The sequence below is a fragment of the Sesamum indicum genome, linkage group LG5 (genome assembly GCF_000512975.1).
Source record: "Sesamum indicum cultivar Zhongzhi No. 13 linkage group LG5, S_indicum_v1.0, whole genome shotgun sequence".
Classification (NCBI taxonomy): domain Eukaryota; kingdom Viridiplantae; phylum Streptophyta; class Magnoliopsida; order Lamiales; family Pedaliaceae; genus Sesamum; species Sesamum indicum.
This window is the reverse complement of record NC_026149.1, coordinates 13,117,375-13,131,318: the sequence shown is the minus strand read 5'-3', so window position 1 is coordinate 13,131,318 and position 13,944 is coordinate 13,117,375. Positions and strand designations below refer to the sequence as shown.

The window sequence follows — 13,944 nt, the reverse complement described above, 5'->3', positions numbered from 1 at the left end:
TTCTGATCCGACAAAAGGCGTTCCCTTGTGTCACTGGCCGCACCTTGGGCTAAACGGTCGACAGTGACTTGTGGAGGATGTGCGGGCGGCTAGGAGATGCCTGTCAGCACGCATGTGTACAAATGGTCTTCGAGCATAGACTCTTACCGATTGAGGTGTGGGGATGCTATCTGCCAAGTATGAAGTCATTTCGAGGACGTTTGGCCATGGAAATATAAGGGCGATGATCAAGCACCACCCTACGCGCGAGCATGAGAGAAATGTGTGAAGCAAAGTGCTTTATCCTTTGATATTTTCAATACTGTTTCAATGGCGAGATCCTTAGCGTGTTGGGAGCAGCTCCAAGATGTTTCAGAGGTAGATGGTTCCGTTTCGGTAGGGAACGACGACGATGTTCAGAATCTGCCAGAGTAGCAGCGAGACTGTAGTTTCACAGTATTGCGGGAGCAATTCCTCAGCCATGGATGATCGGATGGGGCTGAAACTCTATAGTTATGATGTGGAAGTCGTAGGCTACACTACGGTTCAAGTGGGACGTGATTTGGACGTCGGTCGAAGGAGATGTGGAAAAAGTGCACTCCTCAGCCCTTTCAATGTTCTACTCTTGGAATAAGAGAAAATCTTTTTAAGCCTATTATAAGGAGGGCATGCAATGTGGGCTCCAGCCAGCCCTCCCCGTGCACGACGGCAGAAGCATGAGACAACGTCTGCACTAAATGGGCATTCTCTTGGGGGCATGATGGGCGCCTTCAAGAGCTGGCTCTATGCAGCTCAGAGGAGCGCTAGAGTCCCTGAGGGGCTTGGAAACCTGACGAGCAGCGTAGGGCCAGGATGGCCTATGTTGGGCGCCAATACGGCCGAGAGGCTCCGTGTGACGCGCAAGGTTGCCCCGTGGGCTGCGAGATATCAAGGGCAACACCTCTCATGCAAATGTGTGATCGAGGCAAACACTCCAAGGCCTCGTGATCCAACTCATGGTATGCGATATCGAGTTCTAGCCATCCATAGGTGTCCGTTGGCTAAAGATGAGCGGTCGTGGGACGCCGCCGCACTGTGGGCATAATATGAAGCCAAGTCGAAAGGCAAGAATGCATGTTGGGCATGCCATGTGAGATCAAGGCAGGATGATGGCAGAATGAGCCTCAAACTTATGATGCGGTCCTACTCGGGCGAGGCATAGAAGGCAACCAAGATGAGGGCGTGCGCCTAGAATGCAGAGCGTTGGGCATGAGATAGGCGTTGTGGGCGCATGCGTAGCACTGAAATACCGAGGCAGAGCGAGGATGCTCCTTGCCATTGAGAAATGCGTCGGCAGGTTTCGAGATTGTGTGCGAGAAGCTAAGGCGAGAGTGCCGAGAGCCTCGGCGAGTATGGGTATTTCGAATAGGCGAGCGCATGCCGCGCAGGGAGGCGTTCGGATGTCGCGCTAGCAAGCTCCAATGTTAAGGACACGCGATGGACTGTCGGTATACTCTGATATGTGCGAAAGCTGATCAAATGTTAGGCATAACCTGAGACGTCGCACAGGCTAAAAATATATGAAAATTACATTTCACTGCGAGATAAAAGAGCACGCTCGTGACACATTGTCACCCCTTATCACAATGGGTGTATATATATATGTACATGTAGTATTATTTTTCCTCTTAAGATTGATTGCACACACGTTGAAGTGGAAAACCCTAAATTTAAGGCCTATAATACACCTTTTAACTTCTTTACGGTTTGTTTGGTTGGAGGAAATGCTAAGTAAAGGAAGTCAAGGGGGCAAAAAATCATAGCTTATACTCTTGGGCGAAGAAATAGGATATAAAATAATAAGTCGGGCACTTATATATTTTAATTAGAATTAATTACATGTAGATCCTCTAAAAATATAAATTATAATTTTTTTAAAAAAAAAATTGAAACTCCATTTACACATCCTCTAAAAATTCACTATTTACATCGGTACCCTATCATTAGGATTTAGACAAAAAATATTGACATTAGCAAAAATAAAATTACATAAATTTTTAATTTTACCCTTATGTAATATTTTTAAGTATATATTTATACATAAAGGGTTAAACATAGTATATGTATATAGTGATATTAACATCATTACATATTTTTCTTTTTAAGTACAAAATTATTATATGTGAATGTTAAATGAGGAGTAACATTAAAATTTTGTATGTATTTAGTTAACGTCAGGATTTTTCGTCTAAACTCTAACGAATGGGTAAGGTGTAAACAGTGAATTTTTTAAGAGGGTATGAGTATAATTTTAAAATTTCTTTGGAAAAAACATAATTCCGAAATTTCAAATGAGATCTAAGTATAATTAATTATTTTAATTAATAAAAATTACATTGTACACGTAACGTTCATGTATTAATTTAATATGGGATAAAATAGAATAATTCAGATTGTAATAGTTACAAAGGAGAAAATAAGAAATTCTAAAACGGGGTTGGTTTAAGTCATTTTCATTTCCAACTGAAAATTGGCTTCTAATTTAAGACCATTTGATCATTGCTTTCTTCACTTCAAATGTAACTCAGTTATTGTCCCTAAAGTTCAATGTGAAGATTGAGTTTGATTACATCTCAATCAATTATTTAATAAATTCAATATATTTACTGTATAATTTATGTGCAATTCAAAAAATATGATCAATCATATAGTAAGAGGTATAATAATTTTTACCCCCTCTCACCCGTGCGCGTTAAATGCGTATAGTAGTATAAATAGACCTTCAACAATGATAAGAAAGGGTTCAGTCGACGACACCCATACGGGTGCCACCCAATTTGATTGGTGCTCGACACCCAAAGTGGCCTTCGCCCTATGTTGGGCACCCACCAAGTTGGGTGGGCACTCGGCAGGATGTCGATTAAAATTAATTGTTTTAAGTCTTTTATATTTATAAATAGTATCAATATATAACAATAAGAATAATATTAATAATTCTTTTTTGGCCTTTTTTTATCTGAAGGGCTTCTCAATGAATGAATAACTAGTAATTTGTGGCACATTCTATATTTGTGCAAATTTTATAGTACTTTTTAAAATAAAATAATTTTAAAGTATTTATTATTTAATAAAATATATACAAAATAATAAGTTATCTTTAAACAATAGCGTAAAACGGGATGCAAAAAGATAAAAAAAATTATGACTATCAAAAGATAACGAGGGGTCGAGAAGTTAGATGAATAAATAAAAAAATAAAATAAAATAAAATAAATTAATTAAAAGGCACATAAAATTAAAAAAAAAAGACATCAAAAAGTTGCTTTCAATATTAAAATGTTATTTTTTCCATTGGATTACATATATTCTTTTAAATATTTAGGATGCTATATAATAGTTTTTTTAATTAAAAATTGTAGGTCAAAGAATTCGCTATTTCATTAAGTTGATAGAACTTAGAAGGCAAGACGCGGACGGTTTGGCCGGTTGTCTTATGGGGCCAAAAAATTGTTAAGATTTGAAATTTGATATAATTATGGTATTCTTCCTTAAGATTTATTATAATTATATATAAATATTTTATTATTTAAAAAATTATATTTAGTATTACTAATGTTTTATCGTTGTATAGTAAATAGATTCATCTGTTGATAAAATTAATGGACTTTGATGACATCAACAAAAAATTAAATTCAAATTCAAATTTTGCCCGTATTGACTTATCATGGGCTTATTGCATGTCAAATAAATCTTTATTTTATCAAATAACCCGTATAATCGTGAATATGCATTCTCACATGCATTCACATTAGAAGATGTATAAGAATAGTTTAGTCAAAACAGATTTGTTTTGATGTGCAATAAGTTAATCGGAAGTAAATATGAATTATCATTCAACGTTTTGGCTAAAACCAACAAATTCCATGTATTTTACTAATGAATGTATATATTTGTTAGATGAAAATAAATATGAGGGGTACTAAATGTAATTTTTCAAACTACAGAAAATTTATGTGTAACTATATCAAACTTCAGGGTCTAGTATTGTAATTATCCCTCAATTTTTTTTAACACGTCACTACAGAAGGGTTAATTACATTTAGATCTTCAGATTACTAAATTACACTTTTTCTGGAAAAAAATTTAAAATTATTGTTTCACTCTCTTTAAAAAAATTTCGTTTACAATTGTATCCCTGTTATTAAAGTTTGGAAGGAAAATATTAACTCTAATTTTACGTCTCATTTGATATTCTGTATAAAATATGAAGAATAAAATTGGTTTTTTTTCGTTCATCAACGACTATTTCTTATACAATAACAATGATTCGGGAATAATATTTTATTATAATTATATTATTTTGACTTTATGTTATTACCCTTATAAGTATAAAAATATTACTAGAGGGTCTTTGTCAATAAAATATACGAAATGGTAAATGAAGGATTAAATTGAAAGTTTATGTAATTTTTTTTTATTGACGTCGGCAAATTACATTCAAATTCTAATGAAAATGGTACAATTGTAACCAAAATTCTAAAAGAAGTGTAAGTGTAATTTTAAAAGATTTTGCTGGAAAATATAATTTTATAATTTTAGAGAAGGTCTAAAACGTAATCAGTCCAAATATTAAATGACAGAATATGTCATATTAAGAGTAAAATTATATGGTACTAATATAATTGTTTTTTTAATTATGACAAAGTATAATATATTTATCGTGTTATTGATTTTTAGTTTAAAGAAATGACTAATCACATGACAAGCTTTGTGATTGATTTAGTTCGACCACACCTAATTTAGGTAAGAATTTTCTTTATAAAGTAGGCTAAAATGCATAAAACTCCGTTGTATAAAACGTCGACTAAAATTTCTCTGTGTTTTAAAAATAAGCAAAAATTCCTCTCTGTTTTTTTTAAAATGTAGTTCAATCGCCCATCTCCATTAAATATAACTAACGGCATTAACTTTTTAAAATATAACCGTTATATCCTTATCTAATATATATTATTTTTTATTTTAATAACCGTTGAATTTGTATTAATTAACCAAAGCTGTCAAACCTAATCAATTAATTTTAACTGCTGAATCTTAAATTTATAAAAAGATCAAGGGTTCATATTTTACTAATTTTAAATATATATTATAAAAAAATAATATTTAAAAAAAAATTAAACAAAATTAATAACCCACCCCTACCCTCGCTGCCCTCTCCATACACCTCAACCCGTCGCCACCCTCTCCACACCGCCCCAACCCCCGCCACCTCCCACAAAAGGAGGCGACGACGTTAATTTGGGCGACTATGCTACTCGTCATCGCTCATGGTCTCTCTTTGGTCGACAACAGACGCCGCGGTGCCCACAATTTGGGCGACGGCGGCGTCCACGTCGCCCCTTTTATTATATATTTGGTAACTTTTAATTTTTGAACTTTAAAAAAATTATGTTAATTAAATAAAAAACAATTTAATTAAAGGAAAGTTTTAACTTTAATTTTACTAAATATAAGTTTTTTTGAATAATTTTGAATTTTAATAATTATAAAAAAAGTATTCAAATTTAAATCTTTAGCTAAAGGATAACTTAAATTATTAATATTATATAATTTTATTAATTGTTAACATTTATATTAGTTAAGATATTTTAAATTTAAAAAATAAATTTACTATATTAATTTTTACACTGTGATTTTAATTTAATATTTTTATTTAAATTATCAAACTTAAAAAATATTTTTTCAATTTTTTAAGTAAATATATTAAAAAATATTTTATTTTTTAGATGGATGAAAATGCAAAAATAATCACTAGAAACAAGTAAAAGATGTACGTGTGAAATATATACACACTATGAAGGTATTTTAATCAAAAACACAAAAAATATAAGGTCAAAAGCAGCTAAAAGTCACCCCCAAACGCACAATCAACGCGTTTAACGCACCTTCCATTAATTACTAATGAAGAAGTGTTTTTTGTTGAGTACAAATGGGGCTTTAATCTATTTTGAAAATATAAAAGAATTTTAATTATTTCAAGAAAATACAAAGGGATAAAATGGATTTTAGCCTTATAATGTATCCTGCAACACTGCTGAGTCCTTTGAATCAGGACCCCTCCTGCACATTACTTATCTAAATTTCATGTTTCTTGTGGAAAGAAAAAGGAAGCACAAGCATGAAGCACCCCACATGCAGTTCCACACGAAATAAAAAGCCACCAAGTACAGGTGACATAAAAGAAGTGTAAATTGCAAGGGCCATACCCCATCCCCATCCCCATCCCCATTACCAGCGCCTCATAAAGTGAAAAACATAACTATCAACACTTTGTTCAGCTACTTAGGCAAAATTCAACTAACAGGCATCTACAGAGCCTGAAAACAATCTCCCTCTACAAAGTTGCGGTATAGAAACTCCAAAACTTGATGCAGACATAGTTATATCGTCGCATGAAATGCATGATCTATGTGGTTCGAGAAATTCTCTTACATCCGTGATTGCCCAATGTTGACTCAAACTTTATGTTCCAACACGACTGCATACTGACCTACATCGAAGTAAATTGAGAGATATAAAGATTAATGAATGGGAAAGGGAGGCTGATAACGAATCATGAGATAAAGCTAAGATAAAAAGTATACGAGGACCGCCCCACACCACACCCACCAGCAGCAGCAGCCTCACAGGCAAACACAGGGCCCCCAGATTCAGTGAAGGAACATGTCCAACTTTGAAATGTATTAATCAATCACAACCATATCAGAGAAAAGATCTGGCAAGTGCATTCAATTTGAGAATTTATCACACATGAAAGGTCAATCATTGGCAACAAGAGAAGAGAAATAGGTGCACAAAACATCAGCTTCAACTTCAGACAAGTTATACTTGATGGAGAAATTATAAAAGCAAACAAAGGTGGGTGGATCCAAGAATGGACTGCATACATATTGTGCACTCATACCTGGCTGTGAGATGTATAATTTAGCATATTTGAATTTTCTCTTCAACTTGACTGTCGTTGAGGATTTTATTGAACTGAGTCATACACAGTTGTAGTATATTTATCAAAAATAGTTATAGCAAAATTGATATATCACATGAAGGCATGGTTGTCAACTTGATAACTTTACAAACTTTATCAATTACATTGAATTGTAAAGGCACTCAAGAATGGTCTACTGAGCATAATCGCTACTTGATACTTCTCTGATTCTGGGAGTTGAAGGAATGCAGACAAGTTTCAGTGAAAACATTTTGGCTGCCGTGGATCTTGAAATTTCAACCCCTGCTATTTTCCCCTCAAAACAGGGGGAATAATAGAGCTTCCCGCTGAACTTTTCATGCTTTCTTTGGGATACCGTCATTACATCTTCCAGAAATTACTTTGAGATACTGTCGCTACATCTTCCAGAAAAAAGATTGTTTTAGAACCAAGCTATCTTTATAACACCTAGTACCAGAATTTGTGTTAAACTAATACATTCCAGGACTCGCATCAAAATTCAAGATTGATTGTCTCCTCTGTTGTCTGATCTAGGTGCCAGAACAACCTCATTTGCGAATGTAGGATTGATTTCACTCTCCATTTATCCTGCTTCCAGCTGCCTGTCACTGCCTCCTCTTTGGCTAGTCAACCATCGGGACATGACAACATTGTCAAAAAATACCTTTTTCAAATTAATATTGATGAAGGGAGGTCATTGATTCAGGTTCCATCATTGCTATCTGATAACAGACAGTCCTGTATTTGATCTCTGCAGAAGGAAAAAAAATGCTTAGAAACATAGGTCATTTAGGTCATCAATATGGTAAATGATAACCATGCCTAAAACTTTTCTTTCAAATGCAAATCATGGCATGCATCAGAATGCGAAACCAAAGTGGTGCACTTATTGACACTAGATGGGTAGCACAAAAATGGGTATAAACTATAAAGTGTTACCTCAACAACTCATGGCTGATACTGCTATCCCTTGCCCGGGCACACATTGACTGAGGGAGGAGTGAATAGAAGTACTCCAAAGATGAGAGGTCCCTAGGAAGAATCTGATACTGGCAACTTGAGCATGCAGCTGCAGCCCTTGTTTCCCCATCGTCAAGGTCGTTGAAGATTGTATTGCCAGATTTCTTCAGTGGGCTGTTGCATATAATGCAAAAAGACTCTGGAGGTAGAGATTCATTAGGTTTCAAGTTGTATTTCTTTTGCCTCCTCTGAGAAGCCAAATGACCATTATCATGGCCAACTTCAGGAATCCTGTTGAAACAGAAAGGCGTGAGCTTCCCTGCCGTCCTTACAATTGTGCTTTCTCGTGAAGGATTCTCATGCTGTAAAACGAATAAGAAATATCAAAAGATTGAGCCAAAATTCATCCAGACTACATCAGCGATTAATTTACTGATAAGAAAAACAACAGAGTATGACTTATAACACGAGTGCCTTTCCTCAAACTATAATACCTGTCTAATAAAAGCAAAGTAAACCAAGCAGCTCATACCTAGATGGCAAATTAGTTCTCTTGGACATCAGAGAAATCCTTTTCCTACCAATTAGAATGAGAATGATTCACTACCGAAGTAAAGCCTAATGCACACAGTTGCCTATTTCTCCATAGTACACAAAAGTGGGGGATTCCGAAATCTGACCATGAAGGGGACAACTGTGGCCCATCCAGCAAGTATTAGTACAAACATTCCTCATTTTTGGCTGTTCGTGCATATCAAGGCCTTATCTGGAGATTTCAATAATATAAGCAACATTTTAAAAATAATTATCTATACCTACGGGTTGCATCCAGCTCCGGAAGATCATCCATTACTGATGACAATAAAGGCGTCTATCCAAAATTCCTTTTGCAATTAGTTGAAAACAAAAGGAGAAATTGCGAGAATGTTGTATTTATAGCCAACTAGCTGAGCTCAATGAAAACTTTGTTCTCTGTTGGAGTTTATTCCCCTCTTATTAGACATCAAGGTGAACTCTTAAACAGAGAAAGACACCCTATCGGAGAAAAGGGACTGGCTCAATGCTACTCTTACCTAAAGTTTGACCACTTTTCTAGGCTTGTAAGGAAAGACTCTTTTCCATGAAAAAATGTGTATATGAAAGCTCGGTTGGCTTCTCAATTCCTTTATTAGGTTGGATAAGAAATAGCCTTCATCTGAATCACTCCCCAAATTTATTTATTACATTGCAGGAGTGACTAGATTGCAATATGAACTCAACTTTAATGACTTCATTCAAATCAATCTGATCCCTAACTCCTAGTGTCTGTGTAATCAATTCTTGAAGATGGTGCATCCTTCCAACATATGACCAGAAATGGATGGTAAGGCAACCGTGGGGACACTCACCCAAAAAATCTTTAGTTAAGCCTTGACATTATACTTATTTCTGTTATACTGGAAGTGTAGCCTGACAAAGATACACATCATTGTCATCCATACCTGCAATAATTTCACAAAGGAGGCTATCAACCCATTGATGCCAGAACGAGGTTGCTGAAACACTTCTATGGTCTTTAAACTGTCCTGACAATAAAAGAGAGATTCATCATGAAGCAACAGTTTCAGTCTGAAAATGAACTATATATGGTCATGCAAAATGAACGTATAAAGTACACTTCATAATCAAGAGAAGATATTGCATGTTCCCCACAAACCTATCCAGACTGCACAAGGTATTCAGCTCCTCTGACAGACAGTCACGAAGGGGAAGCATCACAGGTATCTCCCACCTTGCATCAACATATTGGATATCTGCAGATAATGAGAAACCCTGGCCCTGATAAAAGAAAGTGCAAACAGCTTAAGATTTTTTATAATAGCCTTACTTTGTTCCGTTAGCTGCTAAACCTAATTTATTTGCGTTTTTGCTTTCCTTATTTATTACTTTTTCCCCTTTTCTGTGAAAAGGATTGGTGTGGGGGCAACTAACCTTGATTGTTGCTTCAAGGACATGACAGGCTATCCGCGATGTGCATGTTCCTAGCACGATTTTTGCATACCCATTTTCAGTAGCAATCTGCATAATGCATACAGCAATCTTAAGCTGTTCCCTATGTGATGTTTAATTGAACAAAGTAATAGAGAGCCAAACCTTTTGCAAAGATAGCATGCGCAGATGCTCCAGGAGATCTTCTTTTCCAGTAACATCGTTGACAGCAGAAGCTAACTTTGTCAATTGGTCCCTCCCAGCAGCACAATCAGGTGAATAAATACTTTCAGTCGGTACAACAAAGAACTGTTTTGCAGGTGGAGCTAAACTTGACACAATGAGTTTCATCTCATCAAGTCCACTATCAAAATCATTAGAAGGTATCGGAAAAATGATACTTTCATCAATATAAGCAACACCGACCCCAAACACTGGCAATGATCGATCTCTACTTGCATCAAAATTCTTCTGTGATTTGTGTTGCATCTCATGAACAAATTGAAGAGCCACCCTGAAGATAAATTTACATGCTCAGAAGAACTTGAAACACTAGATAATGAAGAGTCCCACTATACAGAAAACAACAATTTTACCATATCGATTAGCAGTTGGGAGATACGCAGTTAGATTAGGTTGCAAGTACATTAATTATAGCATATGTTCGAAAAAATATAATACCTAATAACAAGGATGTTTCACCTCCCTTTGTCTTGTGCATATAGTGCTATTAATTATTGCATTTGCTATGTAAGGGAAATTCAGTATCATTGCTGGTGAATACATAATTCATCACCTATACCCACATTATCAATGTCATTACCATTAGACTAGTAATGAATCATATGTCATATGTATATGCAAACTACAAATGTAAACCACATACATACACATACACAAGTGCAGGTGCAAGCAACAAAGTGGTTACAACCCTCGGGCAGTGGATATGCAAACCTAGCACTTAGATCTTTTCAGTTATGCTGGACGTAGTGATCTTCTTAGAATTTTCTTTTTTTCTTTTAAACAAAGGAGATAGATTTTCCATTCATATGAATTTACCCTCTTAAACTCAATATTCAATATTTGCACTTGCATAGGTCACTGTACACAAGCAGCTATGGATGAAAGGTCAACACTCTGTCATGGTAGCAAGAAACTAGAGACTAGGGATTGGGGAACAATTCTGTTTAAATTTGAACAGATTGTTAATCCATTACCAAAAAACTAACTCAAAATCAAGAAATGTAGTATAAAAGTACAAAGGACCAAGTTAAACCAACTCATACTTTTAACTATTTCAGAAAACTATTGCATTCTGTGATACCCAAACAACTCGGTTTCATCTATTCTACAAGAAGTATCCAAGTTCACTCCAAGTTTCCATTGGAAGCTCTAGCACCAGAATACTAATTAACCAGCCCGAACTATAGTTTGCTCAATCTGTTTCAGACTATCAAATCAACTGCAAGTCTGACCTCTATTAAGAAAATGGAAACCAAGCATTATCAAGCTTAACATACCGAAACAAAGCAACTTATAGATTCTAAGAGAATTTCCTCATTCAACAACGACTATACCAAAGCCAACCTAGACAAGTTAGCAAACTTCAATCTAAATTCAAGCTCATCTTCCAAGCTTAAAGTCGTTCTTTCAGTTTAAACACAGCTAAACTGCCATCGCATTGCAAGCCAAACACAAAAGCAAGTCTACACATGTATAAAGGATACCTAGAGCCAGGACCACCAGAGAATGCAACGAGAACATTATCGGAAGGCGAAATCATAGCATTAGAAGTGACTGCAAACCGAAACTTCCCAAACAAATTACTCCGGAAGCAATCAGCACAAAATCTAATGCTGTCTCCTCCGCCTGCAGCGACAGATTGGTGGGTGGAGGCGATGGTTTCATTAACCTTGCACTTAATGCAGAGGCCGTGAGAGTTGGAATAGCCGCCACGTGAAGAAACGCCATTAGACTCCTGAGAGTTTCCCGTCACCAGCGGTCGGTTGTGGCGGACGTCGTCGCCGGAATATTCTTCTCTGTAGCAACCGGATTCGCAGGTGCCTGAATTACACGACATCTTTTCTACGAATTTTTCTTCACTCCTTTTCTGTAAACTGAAGCAGAACCTCAGAGGGTTTCCCGAATCCTGTAATGGGCTTTGATCATATTGATCAGGCCCAATTAAATTGAATTGGGCCGAAATGCAAGGAATCAAACTCTTCAATATAGTGGGCCTTGGTGATGAATGGGACCATTAAGTTGAATTGGACCGAAAGGCAATCATACTAAATCTTCACTTAAATGAGCCTTGATAATGTTGCCCTCTGGCACACTTACCGCATTGGTTTTCTTGAAGCGTGAAAGTTGAAACATGAGGGCCTCTCTCTTCTCTGATTCACCACCCAAAACCCGGTATGACCGAAATTCCGACACTTTAATTCAAAATAGAATTCACCAAGTATCGATTTCTGGTATTGAGTCATTATCATGCCGATCGCAAAATCCAACTTTGTCTATGATGAGCGAATCTAATTGTTTAATACTAACCGATAGAAAAGGCTGTAATTAAATTGAATTGCATAGAAAGTATAAGTTGCACAATCTTCACTACAATGGGCCTAAATAAAATTATATCAAATTGGGCCCGAAGATGCATCAAAATCTTCCTTGTAATGGGCCTTGTAATGAATGGCTCAAATTTAATAAATTGGGCCATAGGAACTCAAATTTTCATGGGCTTTGATAATAAAAAATTCCAATTAATTTGACTTGGGTCATGCTATGGTCCAATTATATTCATTGGGCTGCAAGGGACCAAATATCAAAGTACTGATGAGGTCCAATTAAGTTGAATTGGGCTTATTCGAACAGTATCCGAATTCATCTAACATCTAAGGCCCAGCCCATTATGAACTCTCCAACCCCACCCGCTTTCACGCCCATTAGCCCAATAGAAGGCTTGCCAACTCTGCTCTTCTCCCTCCAACCTTTTCAGCCGCCTAGTACGCCGTAGCTCCCGCCTCCGACACCATTCTCTCCGCCGTTGCGCCGCCGTGCTCTTTGCAACCCCTAGGTAATAGCTCAAATTTGATGGTCTTTTAAGAATTGGAGATATTCGAAAGTAGTTTTTGACTAAAGACTCGGTATTATGAAATATATTGTGTTTGCTTTTTCTTTGAAGGTTTGTGTGAGCTTTAGTGTATCTTTGGCTCATTTAATTAATTATGATGGAAGTTAATCAAGTGCGGCCAGCTGAAGTGAGATATCTTATTCTTGTTCTCTAACTCTGAGTGTCTGTTCTATGTGTGTATGTGTGTATGTGTTGTGTAAGAATGAAGTTTGTTCGTCATTTTCTCGTATTTTCTTTTCTTTTTGACAATTTGTTGCTTTTTGTGGGTTGTATCTGGGTTGTATCTGGGATAGTCACGAGATGGGAAATTTTCTTTCTTATGTTGAACTGGATACTTGAAGTTGAACTTGAGGGTATTTGGTGGAAAGCAGTATAAATTGCAAGAGGGATGAACTGTTTTATCTTGTTGTGATGTGAGTGTTTGGATACATATTGCTATTAATGAATAGTGGTAGAAGAAACAAGAAATAAATGGCATGTTTGCAAAATGTATTAAGTAATGTGTTGAATTCATCCTTGAAGAAGTTATCAGCATCCAAGCCACTTCACTTGAGACTAATGGTATCATCTGTTTACTGTGGTTCCATACTGGATTATGAAATGTTGAAGTTTCTACTAAATGTATTGCCATTTGTGATTAGTAGAGCAAAGTCTGTGCTGCAATGTTTTATCTTAAAAGTTACAAAACTAAAAGATTATGTTGTTTGAAGGTAGGAAATGAATTACTTTTTTGATAGATCTGTTTCAAGAATTGGTGCAATTTTGTGAAACAGGATAAAACCGCAAAAAATGGCCTCTATGGGTGGACCGAATGATTTGTCTTCAGAGATGGAGCTGGATGCATTTAGACGTCTTTTTCCTATATGCTTTCATGAGCGTCACCTTCTTGAATCTATAAGGCCTGATGGCCGAGCCCTTGGAA

At 36.1% G+C, this 13,944-nt stretch overlaps 2 protein-coding genes across 3 annotated transcripts in view; one reads left to right on the top strand and one right to left on the bottom strand.

Moving 5' to 3' along the window:
* On the bottom strand, positions 7,186-12,018 carry LOC105162549 (cytoplasmic tRNA 2-thiolation protein 2). The gene is made up of 7 exons (XM_011080605.2): positions 11,617-12,018; positions 10,055-10,403; positions 9,893-9,979; positions 9,618-9,739; positions 9,403-9,481; positions 7,901-8,283; positions 7,186-7,712 (listed from the first exon to the last, which is right to left on the bottom strand). Exons 1-7 carry the CDS (start codon positions 11,967-11,969, stop codon positions 7,664-7,666), a joined length of 1,422 nt encoding a protein of 473 aa, XP_011078907.1. The 5' UTR covers positions 11,970-12,018; the 3' UTR covers positions 7,186-7,663.
* Positions 12,840-13,944, top strand: part of LOC105162548 (exosome complex component RRP43) — a gene marked incomplete in the record, with an annotated part of 4,305 nt that continues 3,200 nt past the window's right edge. For both annotated transcript variants that reach the window (XM_020693694.1, XM_020693693.1), the window contains 2 exon segments: positions 12,840-12,965; positions 13,796-13,944. In XM_020693694.1, coding sequence (XP_020549353.1) covers positions 13,812-13,944 — 133 coding nt within the window.

Bases quoted from the DNA above. Each gene is read 5' to 3' on its own strand.
- LOC105162549 (XM_011080605.2), bottom strand. From the start codon at position 11,969: ATGTCGTGTAATTCAGGCACCTGCGAATCCGGTTGCTACAGAGAAGAA. The intron at 10,404-11,616 runs GTATCCTTTATA...ATTTATCTTCAG, and splicing joins TCTGGTGGTCCTGGCTCTAG to GGTGGCTCTTCAATTTGTTC. The intron at 7,713-7,900 runs GTAACACTTTAT...TTCCTTCTGCAG, and splicing joins ATCAGCCATGAGTTGTTGAG to AGATCAAATACAGGACTGTC.